The following is a 17,267-nucleotide window of genomic DNA, read 5'->3' on the forward strand; positions in this document are numbered from 1 at the left end:
CTAAATCAAGCTGGTAAATCCTAAATCCATCACTCAGACACCACACCTGCCACAGTCACACCTTGGTGCTTGATGGAAGTAGAGCCAAGGGGGCTTGTGGGGCGCCCATCTGGCCCAGTCATATTCAGGGCTGCTGAAAAGCCAGCCAGCTGTTCACACCACTGTCTGAGATGGGAGGCTTTCTAACATCACTGCCTTCTTAGCAAGTGTTGCCAAAGGAGCATAAAGGAGGCAAATCAGGATGTCAGTTTCCAACGGAAAAAAGCAGGCTCATCTTGTTCAGGACAAAGAAGATACTTATTTAGGGGAGGCAGAAGAGAGACAACAGTGTTAGCCATAGAGGCGGGCAACCAAACGAAACGCTTGAGACAGGGATGGGAAATGCTGCTTTTCTTTTTTGTGTGTATAATTTTTATTAAGTTTTCTATTTTACAATTTAAAATATTCATTAAACATGCTTAAAATGTCAGCGACTTATACCTTTCCGAAGAAACCAGAGGCCTTTCTCCTGGGCATGGTCGGCCAATTGGTGTCAAAGAAAGATAGAACTTTTTTTTATGTACGCCACAACAGCAGCAAGAATACTTATCGTAAAGTACTGGAAGACGCAAGAACTACCCACCCGGGAAGAATGGCAGATGAAACTGATGGACTACATGGAAATGGCGGAAATGACCGGCAGAATCCGAGACCAGGGAGAAGAGTCGATGGAAGAAGATTGGAAAAAATTTAAAGTATATTTACAAAAATACTGTAAAATTAATGAATGTTAGAAGTATATTGGAATGAAGTTACACGGTTTTAGCAGAAGGGTTATTAAGAATGATATGAACATTAAGTGTTAATGCATTAAATTGGGAAATTGAAAATTAAATTGTATTATGATAAATTAAAGATTAAACTGAAGAAGAGGGAAAGGATTTGTTGAATTAGATAACTTGAACTAGAATACAAAAAAGGGAGGTGCGAGGAAGTCGAGGAAATAAGCTAATGAAAGATGTGAATATAAAATTTGGATGTGTGTTTTTACTTTTGTTTCTTTTTTTAATGTTGTATTGTTGTATTGTTTTTATTTCAGTTTCTATTGTGGATGTATTGTTTGTTGAATTTATGTGTTTTTTTCCCTTTGTTTATTTTTTATTGTCTTTCTTGTTATAAGTATAAAATACCCAATAAAAATCTTATTAAAAAAAGAAAGAAAAAGAAATGACAAGTTCCATGCAGTTTATATACCCTCCAGGCATCCTCTTCCCCTTCCCCAGCCACGTCAACTTGTATACGCAGGTTGACATCACATAGGCTCCTGCTCTGGTACCCTCAACCATAAAAGGATCTTCCTTCCTGTACTTCTGACCATAAAAGGATCTCCCTCTTCCTACTCTTACCTGGGAAGACGTCATAATCTTCGGGAACACGCTTTTGGCGTTTTTCCCGGACATTGGTCTTGTGCGTATTTTGTGGTCAGCACATAAGATAAAGTTCTGATGTGTTCTTGTTGTTCCCCTGGGGAGCCAAGGCCATCCTTTGCCAGTCCTGATAAAGGACAGAACTGTTTATGCAGCTGTGTCCTTATTATGGCTTTGATCAACAGTTCAAGTTTTACGCATTTAAAAGTGCTCTCTTTTGAAAGAACAAAGGGGGGGGGTTGAGTCAGTTTTAAACTTGCTACACAGAAGCCCATTCCTTCACATCCAAACTGACGCACTGCAAGGGAGTCACCTCTGCCTCCTTTCCATCCCCCTCTTTCTCAGGGTGCTTTGATGGAACACCCAGATTATCTCCTTACGCACCTGCTGGGTTTTCAGGGCATAGACAATGGGGTTCAGCATCGGAGGGACCAGGAAGTGGAGGTAGGACAGGAAAATGTGGGTGTGGTGGGGAGCCTTCCTCCAGAAGCGGTGGATCATGGAGAGGCTGATGAGGGGAGTGTAGAAGAGAAGGACCGCACAGAAGTGGGAGACGCAGGTGTTGAGGGCCTTGGCTCGCTCCTTCCAGGAGGCAATGCTCAGCACGGTTCTGAGGATCAAGGTGTAGGAGACAACGATGAGCAAGGAGTCCAGTCCCAGGGTGGAGAGGAGGACGAAGAGGCCGTAGCTGCTGTTGAGGGAGGTGTCAGCACTAGCCAGCTTCATCACGTCCGGGTGCAAGCAGTAAGAGTGAGAGAGCTGGTGGCTTTTGCAGAAGGGCAACCTCCTCAAGAGGATGGGAGCTGGGATGTGCAGCCCAACTCCCCGGATGACGATGGCCAAACTGATGCAACCGACCCATGCTCTGGTCAACATTGAGACGTACCTCAGAGGGTGCCGTATCGCGACATAGCGGTCGAAGGCCATGGCCAGCAAGACAGAGGACTCCAGGATGGAGAAGGTGTGGATGAAGAAGAGCTGGGTGAGGCAGGAGTCAGCGGCCACCTCCCTGGAGCCCAAGGCGTACACCTGGAGCATCGTTGGCAAGGTGGAGATGGACAGGCCGATGTCTGCCAGGGACAGCATGGAGAGGAACAGGTACATGGGCTCATGAAGTGTTGGATGCAGCTTGATCACGGCGAGGATCAGGCTGTTGCCGACAAGTGCAACAAGGTACATGAAGCAGAATGGGACGTAGAGCCAGGGCTGAGGTCCAGCCCCAGGGCCAGAGATGCCTGCCAGAAGGAAGGAGGTAGGCTGCCTGCACTTGCTGTCATTGAGGGTGAGCATCATGGGCCAACCAGCTGCTAGGACGCCAACATCACCCTGTGGTCAAATGAATACACAGAAGAACAGACAATGTGCTTTCCAGACGATGACTAATGCTTAACATCTCCTTCCTTTGAGGTTTTTAAGCAGAGGTTGGGTGGCCACTTGAAGGAATGGCTGCCAGGTGTGGACCACACTTCCACCCGCAGACAAGCCACAGCTGTCTGACCTCGTGACCTTCGGGTGTGGAGCACACATCCACCCACAGACAAACCTCAGCTGTCTGAACATCATGCCCTCTATCTAACCTTTTGCTCTCTTAGTGGTCTGCTGTGCCCTGTTTGTGACCTTTGTCTCCTCCTTCATACACTGTTGAGGGGGAAAGTGATGTGGTGGAAACAGGTGCCAAAATAACTTTGTACCACCCCATGATCTCGGGATTGGAAGATGTGTAAAGGTCACAGCCCAAAATGTACCTGACTGGTTTTGCATATTGTGCTAATAAAAAGAGCCTCGGCAGAGCTAGCTGGCAGCTTGCTTGTGCACAGTTCACCTGCATTACCAACTCCTGCCTTCTGCCTTCACTTCAGCCACCCGTCAAGGATTCTTGAACTGTGATTCCTGCAGTGCAGGGGGTTGGCCTGGATGACGCTTGGGGTACCTCTCCACTCTACCATTCTATGGCTTTATGATTATAACCCCTTCTTCATTGTCACCAGACATATTCCAGAGTGAAAGCCAAGCACTTGAAGTAGGTTCTGAGCCTTAGACTGGGTTCTGGATTAAACCAGGCCAGACGCAGGGTTTGCCTAAAGAGAAAAACCTTGCCAACCCATCTGATGGGGGCCACCTGTCCAGGTGAGCAAACTCTGAAGGGTTGGTAGCAACAATGGCTCTACCTGGCACTGGCAGAATATGATTTGTCAGAAAGCAAAAGAGCCCCATGCAACTGCCACTTCCAACCCCCCAATCCCACCCCACTTGATGACCTCTCAGCAGCCCTGAAGCAGGTGAGGGGGCCTGGGCCACCCAGTGAGCTTCATGGCTAGGCAGGGATAGGAGCTTGGCCAGCAGAGGGAAAGGTTGAAGCTCAGGGACAGAGCAGAGGCTTTACACTGAAGCTCTTTGCCCAAATACTTGCAATGCAGTCCTGCACATGCTTATGTTCTGAGTTGTGGGGGTCAGTCTTGATGACACCCTGAGTCCCTTCCAGTTCTTGGGATCCTGTATTGGGGTAGGGGTAAAATGTGTGAGAGCAAGCTTGCAAAACCAGCTGCTTTGTCTAGGTGATGCATTTGGCTGGCTGGTTAAGCATCACAATAAGCATAACGGAAGACGTTGCTCTGTGCTATAGAAGGAACGGGTGGGCCTTTCCCTCCACCCCACCCCCCCAGCAGGAGAACAATAGCCAGATTTTAGTGTGGGTGAGTTGAGCTGAACGGTGGCTGGCAGCTGGAGACACAGAGACCAGCTTCCTCTGTGCTGGATCCGAAGCTGCGGCTGCTGGAGAAGCAAGACCTGCTTGGGGTGTTAGGGCTGTGAGCCCCTTCATCCTTTGGTCAGGTTGTGTATAAGAGTAAATGAAACCCTCTTTTCTAAAGATACCCCAGTCTCTGCTGACCTTCATCCCAAGGAAAATGAACCTGGCTAAGGTCTTGGAGCCTCTGAAGTCTCTTGCCACTCCGAGATTGGGACAGCATGTAATAATAATAATAATTTATTATTTATACCCCGCCTATCTGGCTGGGTTTCCCCAGCCACTCTGGGCGGCTTCCAACAGAACATTGAAATACAATAGTCTATTAAACATTAAAAGCTTCCCTAAACAGGGCTGCCTTCAGGTGTCTTCTAAAAGTCTGGTGGTTGTTTTTCTCTTTGACATCCGGTGGGAGGGCGTTCCACAGGGTGGGTGCCACTACGAGAAGGCCCTCTGCCTGGTTCCCTGTAACTTGGCTTCTCACAGTGAGGGAACCGCCAGAAGGTCCTCGGCGCTGGACTTCAGTGTCCGGGCAGAACGATGGGGGTGGAGACACTCCTTCAGGTATGTAGCATTTACAGGGAAGTTGCCCTGTATTTGGTGGGGTCTGCTCCCAGATAAATAAATGCATACAAGACTGCAGTCTTCCCATGGTGGAGAGAGATAAAATCCCAGCACTTACCAGAGCACATTGGATGGCTGTGGTGGCCGTGAGGTTCTCCTGCTTTCTGCTCCAGATCCCTTCTGTGTGGACTGGGGTGAGCAAATGCTTCAGGGCAGTTGTATATCTACAACAGGAAGGATCTCTGGAGGGTCACTGAAACTCTAGGGAATGGCTCTGAGCTGCAAAATAGCACAGTCTCTTAACGGGCTGATTTTCCAAGGAACCCATTGGAAAACTGCGCACTCCAGATGAGAAGCACATGTGGAGATAAATATGTTCACGCACAAACACACACTTCAAAATAAGAACAGAACATTAAAGAGCAGAGGAAACCAACAAGGCACAATGTTCCTGCAGCAGAAGAACTTCATAAGAACATAAGATCAGGCGAATGGCCCATCTAGTCCAGAGTCCTGTTCTCCCAGGGAACCCTCCGGGGGTTTTCTAAAAAATCTAGGGTGCACTTTGTGCAATATGGGAGGTAGAAATCTGAGGGTCAAAGTAGATGTCGCACAAGCCCCACCAGGTGAATTCCCCACTTCTGCTCAGGTTGCTCAAGGGGCAGGAGTCCTGCCACTGTCTCTTGCAGAGATCTTGCCGCCCTATCACAATGTGCACACAGCCCCAGCCAACGCCATATCAGCAGTCATCAGGGAACTGGAGGTGGGGTAGCCCTTCAGATATTTGAAGACGGCCATCATATCAGCTCTTCATCTTCTCTTCTTGCAGCAACAGGGGTTTGGTGGCACAGACAGGTGCTGCCTCGCTGCATTCAAAGGCCCGTTTCTGATATGTCCACCAGGTGACTCTTGTGATTCACCAGAAAATGCCAGTAACCTGTGCAGCCTCCCTCCTTACATGCACCTTACATGCACCGCACCCTGAAAAATAATAATAATAATAATAATAATTATTATTATTATTATTATAGTCTATTAAACATTCAAAGCTTCCCTGAGCAGGGCTGCTTTCAGATGTCTTCTAAAAGTCTGGTAGTTGTTTTTCTCTTTGACATCTGATGGGAGGGCATTCCACAGAGCAGAGGCCACTACCGAGAAGGCCCTCTGCCTGGTTCCCTGTAACTTGGCTTCTCGCAGGGAGGGAACCGCCAGAAGGTCCTCGGCGCTGGACCTCACTGTCCGGGCAGAACAATGGGGGTGGAGACGCTCCTTCAGGTATACTGGACCGAGGCCACATGAACTGTGACATGTTCCTAGATTCCATGTCATGTATATATCAGCCTTCCCCAAACTGGCACCCTCCAGATGTTCTGGGCAGCTGTGTTGGTTGCATCTGCTGGGAGTTGTGATCTGAAAAATCTGGAGGGCACCAGCATGGTGAAGGTTTGCCCAGCTGATGAACAGATCTCCATAAAACAGTGTGAAAATACCATTGCAGCCCACCACAATCTCCAAGCGCTTAGCTAGGATTTGGTTTCCTTGGAATGAAGGCAAATGGAGACTGTTGCATCTTTAGGATATATGGGGTTGTAGAACCTGAGCATAGAATGGCGGGGCTCACAGCATAACACTGACGGACAGTCCTCAAAGCTGGATGTTGGGAAATGCAGGACGGGCACCAAGGCAGATCTACCTCTACCTCTCTTTTAAATCAGAACCAGTGAAGGCGGTGAAGGTCCTGTGTGAGTGTCTGGAGTTGGTTGGAGGATGGATGGCAGCTAACAGATTGAGGTTGAATCCTGACAAGACAGAAGTACTGTTTTGGGGGGACAGGAGGCAGGCAGGTGTGGAGGATTCCCTGGCCCTAATGGGGTAACTGTGCCCCTGAAGGACCAGGTGTGCAGCCTGGGAGTCATTTTGGACTCACAGTTGTCCATGGAGGTGCAGGTCAAATCTGTGTCCAGGGCAGCTGTTTACCAGCTCCATCTGGTACGTAGGCTGAGACCCTATCTGCCTGCAGACTGTCTCGCCAGAGTGGTGCATGCTCTGGTTATCTCCCGCTTGGACTACTGCAAAGCGCTCTACGTGGGGCTACCTTTGAAGATGACTCGGAAACTACAACTAATCCAGAACGCGGCAGCTAGACTGGTGACTGGGGGCGGCTGCCGAGACCACATAACACCGGTCTTGAAAGACCTACATTGGCTCCCAGTACGTTTCCGAGCACAATTCAAAGTGTTGGTGCTGACCTTTAAAGCCCTAAACGGCCTCTGTCCGGTATACCTGAAGGAGCGCCTCCACCCCCATCGTTCTACCCGGACACTGAGATCCAGCTCCGAGGGCCTTCTGGTGGTTCCCTCATTGCGAGAAGCAGGGAACCAGGGAACCAGGCAGAGGGCCTTCTCGGTAGTGGCGCCCGCCCTGTGGAACACCCTCCCATCAGATGTCAAAGCGATAAATAACTACCTGACATTCCGAAGACATCTGAAGGCAGCCCTGTTCAGGGAAGTTTTTAACGTGTGATATTTTAGTGTATTTTTGGTTCTATGGAAGCCGCCCAGAGTGGCTGGGGAGGCCCAGCCAGATGGGCGGGGTACAAATAACAAATTATTATTATTATTATTATTATTATTATTATATGGAAGCTTGACTTCTTCAGTTGCACCAAGGAGGCAGGTTCTGAAGTGCCCCAGCAGGAGACACAACTGTGAAGTCCAATGGAAGGCGAGAGGCCAGGAGTGCCAGATTTTGCTATCACAGAGGGCACCGCTGAAATGAGAGACGCCATGGTCCACCACTGGCAGATAAAAAACAGCCCTTCTTCATTCAGTGCATAGTCAAACTTTGGAACTCACTCCCAAAGCCAACCTAGATGGCTTTGAAAGAGAATTAGATGAATTCATGGAGGAGACTAACCAGGGCGGCTCCACTCTGCATCCGCGGTCGGAGGCAGCAATGCATCTGAATCTCATTTGCTGGGATCGGGCTCAGATCCTGCTTGTGGGAGGGAAACATAAGGGTCAGACTGAGTATAAATCAAAGGCCAGGCGGAACAGCTCTGTCTTGCAGGCCTTGCGGAAAGATGTCAAGTCCCGCAGGGCCCTGGTCTCTTGTGACATAGCGCTCCACCAGGTCGGGGCCAGTGATGACAAGGCCCTGGCCCTAGTTGAGACCGATCTAACCATCTTGCAACTTGGGACCTCCAAAATGTTGTTATTTGTGGACCTTAAGGTCCTCCGTGAGGCATACCAGGAGAGGCGGTCCCGTAGGTACGTGGGTCCCAGGCCGCATGGGGCTTTAAAGGTCAAAACCAGCACCTTGAACCTGAACCTGTACTCCACCGGGAGTTGGTAAAGAACTGGATGAATGTGATCCCGTGGCAAGGACCCCGTCAGGACCCTCGCCACGGCATTCTCCACCCGCTGGAGTTTCCATGTTCTTGCAATATGATAAAGCAGGTTTGCCTGAGCAATTTGGGGGACAAGAAGGACATGAAACTAGGCTCCTCCACACTTAACTTCACTCTTTCCAAGCACGCTCTGGGCACCCTATTTGCCCTCTGAAGGTTTCCCTGCAAGAGCACAGTATTTAAGCTCAACCAGAACAAATGCCAACTGACGTTTGCTCTGACTGAGTGCTACAGAGTGGGTTTTCATCCTCAGACATGAAGCATTAAAGTGCAGCCCTCTGCCTGGAAAATTCTATGGGTTTTGTATTTTTACCTTTTCAACGTTGTAAGCTGCTTTGATATATTTCTACAATATATTTTAGTGGCATGTAAATGTTTTTATTAAGGAAATACATGAATTCAATCCACAACAGCAGCTATTTGCAGTAGCCTTGCAAGCAAAGCTCCAACTGAAGCGACTTCTTTGCGTGGGTCTTTTCATGGCATCCTTCACAGACTTGGCAGCAGCAGCAGCAGCTTCTATGCTGGCTGACCAGCTGCAGCTGCCCATGGGCCAAGCCAGCCAGGCCCCCCCCCCCAGGGCTCCAGTGGTCAAACCTCCGCCTGGGAGTGCCACCTTAGCAAGCACCCAGCTGTGCCTTCAAGGGCAGCTTCATCCTCCAGATATCAACCAGTCAATATGCTCATCATCTCCATACTGGCAAAAGCTTTATCTTTAGTGAAGATCAAAGCTCTTCCTGGTTTCTGGCCAAGGCAGCTGCCACCCCCCCCCCCGCCCGAAAGCTATAAAAAGTAATAAAAATCGGAGGTTCTGCCAAGCGAGAGATGGCTGAGTTGAGTGGAACCGGCTTTGCAAGGGTTAAAGGAAACTGAGCTGCCTTCCTAGAGAGGAAGCAAGGGGGGGGGGCCAGAGCCAAGGCCCCTCCCTCCCCAGTCCTTTCCTGCTTCGGTGTCTCCCCTGCAAGGGCTGCCTCGCTCTCCCCTCCCGGGATCTGGTGAGTCTCCTCTCCCCCCCCCCCCAGAGGGTGCAGTGGGGAGACGGGGGGGAGGTCCCAGGGCTGCAGCTGGGGAGGAGGCCTGGGGGGCCTGATCTGCTCCTGCAGGGGGGGGGGACCCCAAGTCAGGGAGGAGAGGGTCCTGCCAGGGAGGGGCCAGGTCTGCCACGCTCTCCTTCCTGCAGATCAGAGGATCCCAAACTCATTTGGCCTTCCGCCCCCCCCCCCTTTCAGAAAAACAATGACTCTCCCACGAAATCTCCCTTCTTCAAACAAAGGAGTCCCTGGGACTTTAACTCTGTGTGACATCGCTCAGCGTCATTGCACAACAGAGGAAACATCTGCAAATGGTTTTCCAAAGCTGGACGAGGAGGTGGACTAGCCCCCCCCCCCCGAAAAAAAACCCATCGGGAGAAAGGAAGGAAAGTTCGGAAAGAGAGGCCAGGAATAAAGAGAGGGATCCCAGCCCAGAGTCTGGCTGCTGCATTGGGGACCAGTTTCCCAGCGATTGTTGCTGGCAAAGCAGCCGGAACTGGGCGCTGCTACTCCCTGAGCCTCCAGGCACCTTGGCGTCAATGGTTGTGTGTGTGTTAAGCCATCTAAGAGAATAATCATAATAAATTGGCCGCCTAAATTTCAAGGGAAATGTCTTTGGCCCCGTCCACTTGGCTCTCTGGGGTTTTCCAGATACATTCCTGGCCCTCGGAGCAAAGAAAAAGAGACCCCGCCCCAGGAGTCTGTGTTGAGAGTGGGAGAGAGTCCAAGGGCAAGAAAAGGAGATAGAAGCAAGGGAGTGGGGGTGGGGGAAGCAACTCCTGAGGACCCCCAGATGAGGACCCCCACTAGAGCCAGGCATCCATTATTCACAAGATACAAATGACTCCCTTGTCAGTCAGTTCTGACTTCATTCAGTGACTGGAAGGCAGAAGAAACCAGGCTGATTCATCTCGCAGAAATCCCTTCAGTTGCCTCCACATTTTGCATTGCAATCTTTCTTCTAGGAGGGCTAGAGGCTGCTTTCTTCAACTTCTCCTCCTCCTCCTCCTCCTCCTCCAGATACCTCATGGTTTGGGCTGTGGTGCAGTCCAGCCCTGGTTCCAATAATAATGATGATAATGATGATATTTATACTCCACCTACTCTGGGTGTCTCCCAATAGAATACTAAAAACAGAATGAAACATCAAACATTTAAAACTTCCCTAAACAGGGCTGCCTTCAGATGTCTTGTAAAAGTCAGATAGTTCTTTATTTCTGTGACATCTGATGGGAGGCTGTTCCACAGGGCGGGCACCAGTAACGAGAAGGCCCTCTTCCTGGTTCCCTGTAACCTTACTTCTCACAGGGAGGGAACCGCCAGAAGGCCCTCGGAGCTGGACCTCAGGCTGAATGATGGAGGTGGCTACTTCAGGTCTACTGAGCTGAGGCCCTTTAGGGCTTTCAAGGTCATCACTAACACTTTGAATTGTGCTCAGAAATGTACTGGGGGCCAATGTAGGTCTTTCAGGACTGGTGTTATGTGGTCACGGTGGCCGCTCCCAGTAACCAGTCTAGCTGCTGCATTCTGGGTTACGGTAGTTGCAGTTTCCGAGTCACCTTCAAAGGTAGCCCCACATAGAGCTCATGGCAGAAGTCCGAGCGGAAGATAACTAGAGCATGCACCACTCTGGCGAAACAGTCTGCAGGCAGGTAGGGTCTCAGCCTACGTACCAGATGGAGCTGGTAGACAGCTGCCCTGGACACAGAATTGACATGCACATTCATGGACAGTTGTGAATCCAAAATGACTCCCAGGCTGCACACCTAGTCCTTCAGGGGCACAGTTGCCCCATTCAAGACCAGGGAGTTCCCCACACCTGCCCGCCCTCTGTCCCCCAAAAGAGTACTTCTGTCTTGTCAGGATTCAACCTCAGTCTTTTAGCCCCCATCCATCCATCAACCAGCCACCTCCAGGCACTCACACAGGACCTTCACCGCCTTCACATGTTCTGATTTAATAGAGAGGTAGAACTGGGTATCATCCGCATACTGATGAACACCCAGCCCAAACCTCCTGATGATCCCTCCCAGTAGCTTCATATATATGTTATTTTGCATTGCTAGAAGGCTAGAGACTTATTTGTCTCCTCTTCCTCCTCTTTCTTTTAAAAAAGATAGCTCATGGTCTGGGATGCGGTGCCCGGGTTAACTCCACATTCCAGGGGCCACATGGAAATCAGCTGAAAGGCCATCAACATGGGATAAAACATCCCCTTCTCCTTTCTGGAAACCATTTGGATCCATTAAGTGGCAGGGGTGGGCCATCCGAATCAGTCCCACCTCCCTGCAGAGGGGAAAGGTCGTGGAGAAGTCCAGTTGCACCAGGAAGTGATCCGACCATGACACTTCTTTTGTTTTAGTTTCACTTCATGTCAGATCACCCACATCCATAGAGGTGAACATGCCAGGTCAAGTCCTCCATCCAAGTCGTGGATGGCAGTGGTCTCATGAACCATTGACCTGGCATTGCGTAGCAGACCCTTAAGGTCACGTGGGTCTCCCTTGCTGATTCCAGCATCCATCCAGTCAAGACCTGACCCGGAGGCAGGGATAGTCCTCAAACAATGACGTGGTCTGGTCTTGGTGTAACTCTTCCTCCTACCCATGACCACTGTGATTGGGTGTCCCAATGCATCCCCACCCCCACCCTGGGGAACTTGCCCCTGCCATTTTGTTGGATGGGGCCCAGTCCCAGACAGCCCTGAACCTCTCACCTAAGGAACGAGACTATACTAACTATATAAAACTATATCAACTATACAAAAAAATAAAAATATTAACTAATAATAATAAAAACAATTCCGTAACAATGCATTTGCTTTGTAGGAATTGCTAGAGCTTCTCATTAAGACGGACAGAACTTGGCAGAAGACCAAAGGGTTCCTTCCAATCTCCCAGAGGTATCCTGAGAGCACAGATGGATGAGCAAGATTCAGCTGGCCCTGAATCAGGAAGTGGCCATGACATCCAAACTGGGAGCAGTGAGGGATTCTGGGAAAACTCTGGGCAGAAGATCCTGGGTGAGGAGGACACCCTCCGCTCAGAGGTGCAGAGCCAGCAGTTGAGGCAGTTCTGCTGCCAGGAGGCCAAAGGACCCCGATATGTTTGCAGCCGACTCTACCACCTTGACCATCAGTGGCTGAAGCCAGAAAGGCACACGAAAGCTGAGATGCTGGACCTGGTGATCTTGGAGCAGTTCCTGGCTGTCCTTCCACTGGAGATGGAGAGCTGGGTGAGGGAGTGTGGAGCAGAGACCAGTTCCCAGGCGGTGGCCCTGGCCGAAGGTTTCCTCCTGAGTCAGGCAGAGGAGAGAGAGCAGGCAGAGAGAAAGCAGGTGAGAGAGACTTTCCTCTGGATACTCCCAAGGGGCTCCAAACAGGACAGAGAACATCCCATAATGCTCTACTGATGGCTCATCCTTTTTCTGGGAAGGCATCCATGGAATGAGATCTCACGGCCTTCAAGTCTTTGTCATTCTCTTTCTAGTATTTCTCCCCATTCTCTGGTTTGAATCCTTGTTTCTTTTTCAGGGAAAGGATCTCTTTGCAGAAATGGACCTGGATTCCTGTGAGGCAGAGAGGCCTCCGTTGGACACCAGAGAGAGGCCACTGGGTAAGGAGGAAGGTGGTTTTTCTCCATTTGGTCTCATTCTGTTGCTTTCCCAACTAATTTGTGGGTTGTTTTCATCTTGGTGTTTTTTTTTGGGGGGGGGGACAGTAAGTGTCCAAGGGTCCAAAGGAAGTGTCAGGGAACTGGAGACAGAAAGGGAGGAGGGCCTGGGAAGAGACCTCCTTTGATCAGCAGCTGTTCGTCTTCAGAAGAGGGAGAAGACGAGGAGGGGTCAGAGGGGGGTGAATCTGAGAGGGAGCATGAACTTCCGAGGGCAAGCACCTCTCGTCATAGAGGAAGGAGGGGGGTTGGGCTTCGACGTTGGCTGTGCTGGCCCCCAAAACGGAAGGAAGTTAGTCAGGACAACTACCCACCATGATCGAGTCGCACTTTTGAACGGCTGTAAATAATGTCAAGAAGAAATAAACCCTTTGTAAATATGGCTGGGTTCCCGGACTCTTATCTGGGCTGAGTGCTCACAACTCATTTCTGACAGGAAGGGAGAAGTAGTTTTGCACAACTAACATCAAATGGGCACAAATGTCCAAAAGCACTCAGCAGGTAAGGCTTTCTGAAAGGCCCATCTGTAGCTACAAATGCCCTGATTCACCTGTGAGAAAAGCAGGCACTCCTGGCGTCCTAGAATCATAGAATCATAGAGTTGGAAGAGACCACAAGGGCCATCGAGTCCAACCCCCTGCCAAGCAGGAAACACCATCAGAGCACTCCTGACATATGGTTGTCAAGCCTCCAAAGAAGGAGACTCCACCACACTCCTTGGCAGCAAATTCCACTGTCAAACAGCTCTTACTGTCAGGAAGTTCTTCCTAATGTTTAGGTGGAATCTTCTTTCTTGTAGTTTGGATCCATTGCTCCGTGTCCGCTTCTCTGGAAAAGCAGAAAACAACCTTTCTCCCTCCTCCATATGACATCCTGCTTACCTTTTTTCTTTTGCAGGTGAAAGAATGATGCTAGCAAGACCTCCTGATGCACTTTTTCATGGGGGCAGAAGGGAAGCAGTGGCTGTGGAACCAGATCAGGTCAGGGGAAGCTGCCTTGTGGGGACAGAGGCCGAGGGATGGAGCAATGTCATGGACTGGTTGGGCACAGAGGAATGGTGGGAGGAAGCAGCCAGGGAACCAGGAACAGAAGATGGCTCAGAGCCCAAGGAGTGGAGGTAGAAGAAGGATGGGCGGTCAGAGGGAGAAGAGGGAGAAGCCTGGGAAGAGGAGGTGTCAGAAGCTGAAGGGGTAACAGGGCTTAGTGAGCTAGGAGACTCTGTGGCAGAATGCAGTGCAGAATCAGAGGCAGAAGAGGGAGGAGGCGAGTGGGAGGAGGGAGGTCGAGAGGCAGAGGTGAGTCAGGAGAAGGAGGAGCCACTGGGGGATCCCTCTCCTTCTGCCAGAATCCACCCTCCCTGCTTGTCTCTCAGAGCCAAGAGAGGTCTATTATGGAGGAGCAAAGGCAGGCTGCACACTGGTGCACTGGTGCATCGCTTGCAAGAAACCCCAGAGAGGAGGGGACTTGGAAAGCTGTGGGGAGCCAGGGGCCTTCACATACCCTCAGGGAATGAGTTGCTGTTCTCATTAGGCCTGAAGCTCAGCCACGTCTGCTTGCTGATAAAGAGTTAACTCCAGCTGTGAACTGTGAGATTTCCTGCCCAGATAACTGTGGTGCCAGCTGTCAGGATTCAGAGGAGCAATGGACAGAAGAGGCAGAACAGGGGGCAGAGACCAGTCAGGGGGAGCCGGGGCTCAGGGATGCTAAAGAGCACCTCAACCACCTAGAGGCTCAGGGAGGAAGCTGAGACTCCGGAAGGGAGGGGGCTTTCAAATCAGCACAGACAAGAAGGGAAATGAAACGTAAGGATCAAAGACGTCTGGCACGGGAATCGTAGGAAGCCGCTCCCCGAATCTGACTCAGCAGGTTTGGACGCCTAATTCTGAACTGTAGCTGTTTCTTGTATATGTGTAATAAAGACTCTTAAGTACCACGCTTTACACCAGCCTTCTGAATGTCGCTAGTAGGATTCATCTGTAGTTGCAGTTTTCATAGAATTCTAGAGTTGAAAGGGACCCCAAAGGTCATCAAGTCCCACCCCCTGCATTGCAGGAATTTCAGCTAGATCATCCAAGACAGATGACCATCCAGACTAGGCTTCTTTTATTTCTATATTCATCAGTGAATGCTAAAATAGGCTTCTAAGCAGTGACAGATGATTACAAATAGTGTCCAGGATTCTCCTAGCTAGCCCCGTCCGCTGCAAAATGAAGCCTGCCCCCCCATTCCTCCCCCTCTCCATTCCCCCATGAACCGCTTGAATTTGGCTCCAGGGCACTGGGAGGGAACCTCCCCAGAAAAACACATGAGGAGAGGAGAAAGTGGATCCTTCCATCAGGCAAACTGGGATGTTGCATAGGCAGAATGATTTGAAAACCACAAGGTGGAGTACCACCTATTTACAAAAAATGACTGCTCCCAGTCACCAGTCTAGCTGCCGCATTCTGGATTAGTTGTAGTTTCTGGGTCACCTTCAAAGGTAGTCCCAGGTAGAGCGCATGGCAGTAGTCCGAGCAGGAGATAACCAGAGCATGCACCACTCTGGCGAGACAGTCTGCGGGCAGGGAGGGTCTCAGCCTGTGCACCAGATGGAGCTGGGAGACAGATGCCCTGGATACAGAATTGACCTGCGCCTCCATAGACAGCTGTGAGTCCAAATTGACTCCCAGGCTGTGCATCTGGTCCTTTAGGGGCACAATTACCCCATTCAGGACCAGGGAGTCCCCCCTACACACACACACCCGCCCCCGTCCCCCCAAAACAGTACTTCTGTCTTGTCAGGATTCGACCTCAATCTGTTAACCACCATCCATCCACCAACCAACCAACCGCCTCCAGGCACTCACACAGGACCTTCACCGCCTTTACTGGTTCTGATTTGAAAGAGAGGTAGAAATGGGTATCATCTGCATATTGATGAACACCCGGCCGAAACCTCCTGATGATCTCTCCCAGCGGCTGCATTAACAGGAAGGAAACAACAGAGCATTGTGTAGCAGATCATATTTCTGCTGTCTCAGAGGAGGACATTTCCCTTTTTCTTTTAGGGTCCAGTGTGCTTTGAAGATGTTGCTGTTTGTTTCACGGACGAGGAGTGGGCGTTGTTGGATCATGACCAGAGAGCTCTGCATAAGGACGTCATGGAGGAGAATTGGGGGATCGTGGCCTCTCTTGGTAAGGCTCCCTGTGGGATCGTCCTATCTGCCTGGAAATTCAAAAAATACCTCTATTTGACAAACCTCATATATTTTCACAGAGCTCAACAGCGCCCCCTACAATGCCTGGGAACCTAACACCCCCAGAAGAAATAGTAAATTACAGCTTTTTCTGTGAACAATCTTCCTCCAGTTCTGCCTCCTTCTACCACAGTTGGGCTGATCTGAACTGCCCAGGCATCTTAAATGTCAGCTTCAGAATTGTTAGGAAAGATAAGTAGCTTCTGTCAGGATTTCTGTTTTTGTTTTTGCTGCTGTCAGTCTTGGGTTGACCAAAGAGACAAATGTCACTGGAGATGGAGGGGATGCCATGAGTGGGCCAAACAACATCTGCCCCAGAGAAGAGCCAGGCTGATTGAATCTCAGGTAGTACTAGCTGTGATAGTAATAATTTTTATTTATCCCCTGCCCATCTCGCTGGGTTGCCCCAGCTCCTCTGGGTGGCTTCCAACACATAGAATCATAGAGTTGGAAGAGACCACAAGGGCCATCGAGTCCAACCCCCTGCCAAGCAGGAAACACCATCAGAGCACTCCTGACATATGGTTGTCAAGCCTCTGCTTAAAGACCTCCAAAGAAGGAGACTCCACCACACTCCTTGGCAGCAAATTCCACTGTCAAACAGCTCTTACTGTCAGGAAGTTCTTCCTGATGTTTAGGTGGAATCTTCTTTCTTGTAGTTTGGATCCATTGCTCCGTGTCCGCTTCTCTGGAGCAGCAGAAAACAACCTTTCTCCCTCCTCTATGTGACATCCTTTTCTATATTTGAACATGGCTATCATCTCACCCCTTAACCTCCTCTTCTCCAGGCTAAACATGCCCAGCTCCCTTAGCCGTTCCTCATAAGGCATCGTTTCCAGGCCTTTGACCATTTTGGTTGCCCTCCTCTGGACACGTTCCAGTTTGTCAGTGACCTTCTTGAAGTGTGGTGCCCAGAACTGGCACAGTACTCCAGGTGAGGTCTGACCAGAGCAGAATACAGTGGCACTATTACTTCCCTTGATCGAGATGCTATACTCCTATTGATGCAGCCCAGAATTGCATTGGCTTTTTTAGCTGCCGCGTCACACTGTTGGCTCATGTCAAGTTTGTGGTCAACCAAGACTCCTAGATCCTTTTCACATGTACTGCTCTCAAGCCAGGTGTCACCCATCTTGTATTTGTGCCTCTCATTTTTTTTGCCCAAGTGCAATACTTTACATTTCTCCCTGTATGTTCATCTTGT

General features: G+C 50.1%; 2 protein-coding genes across 3 annotated transcripts in view; one reads left to right on the forward strand and one right to left on the reverse strand.

The window, feature by feature from the left end:
- Window positions 1–1,714: 1,714 nt before the first annotated feature.
- Window positions 1,715–2,696, reverse strand: LOC310675708 (olfactory receptor 51G2-like; the record flags this gene model as incomplete). The annotated part of the gene is made up of 1 exon (XM_083436744.1): window positions 1,715–2,696. The coding sequence occupies one exon, from the start codon at window positions 2,694–2,696 to the stop codon at window positions 1,716–1,718; it is 981 nt and encodes a 326-aa protein (XP_083292870.1). The 3' UTR covers window position 1,715.
- A 6,345-nt stretch (window positions 2,697–9,041) lies between these two features.
- Window positions 9,042–17,267, forward strand: part of LOC310675527 (uncharacterized protein) — a 36,157-nt gene continuing 27,931 nt past the window's right edge. For both annotated transcript variants that reach the window (XM_083436305.1, XM_083436304.1), the window contains exons 1-5: window positions 9,042–9,120; window positions 11,985–12,492; window positions 12,689–12,770; window positions 13,725–13,807; window positions 15,875–16,001. In XM_083436305.1, coding sequence (XP_083292431.1) covers window positions 12,076–12,492; window positions 12,689–12,770; window positions 13,725–13,807; window positions 15,875–16,001 — 709 coding nt within the window. In that variant the 5' untranslated portion in view covers window positions 9,042–9,120; window positions 11,985–12,075. The remainder of the gene's footprint in view (window positions 9,121–11,984; window positions 12,493–12,688; window positions 12,771–13,724; window positions 13,808–15,874; window positions 16,002–17,267) is intronic.

The sequence above is a fragment of the Podarcis tiliguerta genome, assembly GCF_965153285.1.
Source record: "Podarcis tiliguerta genome assembly, chromosome: 4".
Classification (NCBI taxonomy): domain Eukaryota; kingdom Metazoa; phylum Chordata; class Lepidosauria; order Squamata; family Lacertidae; genus Podarcis; species Podarcis tiliguerta.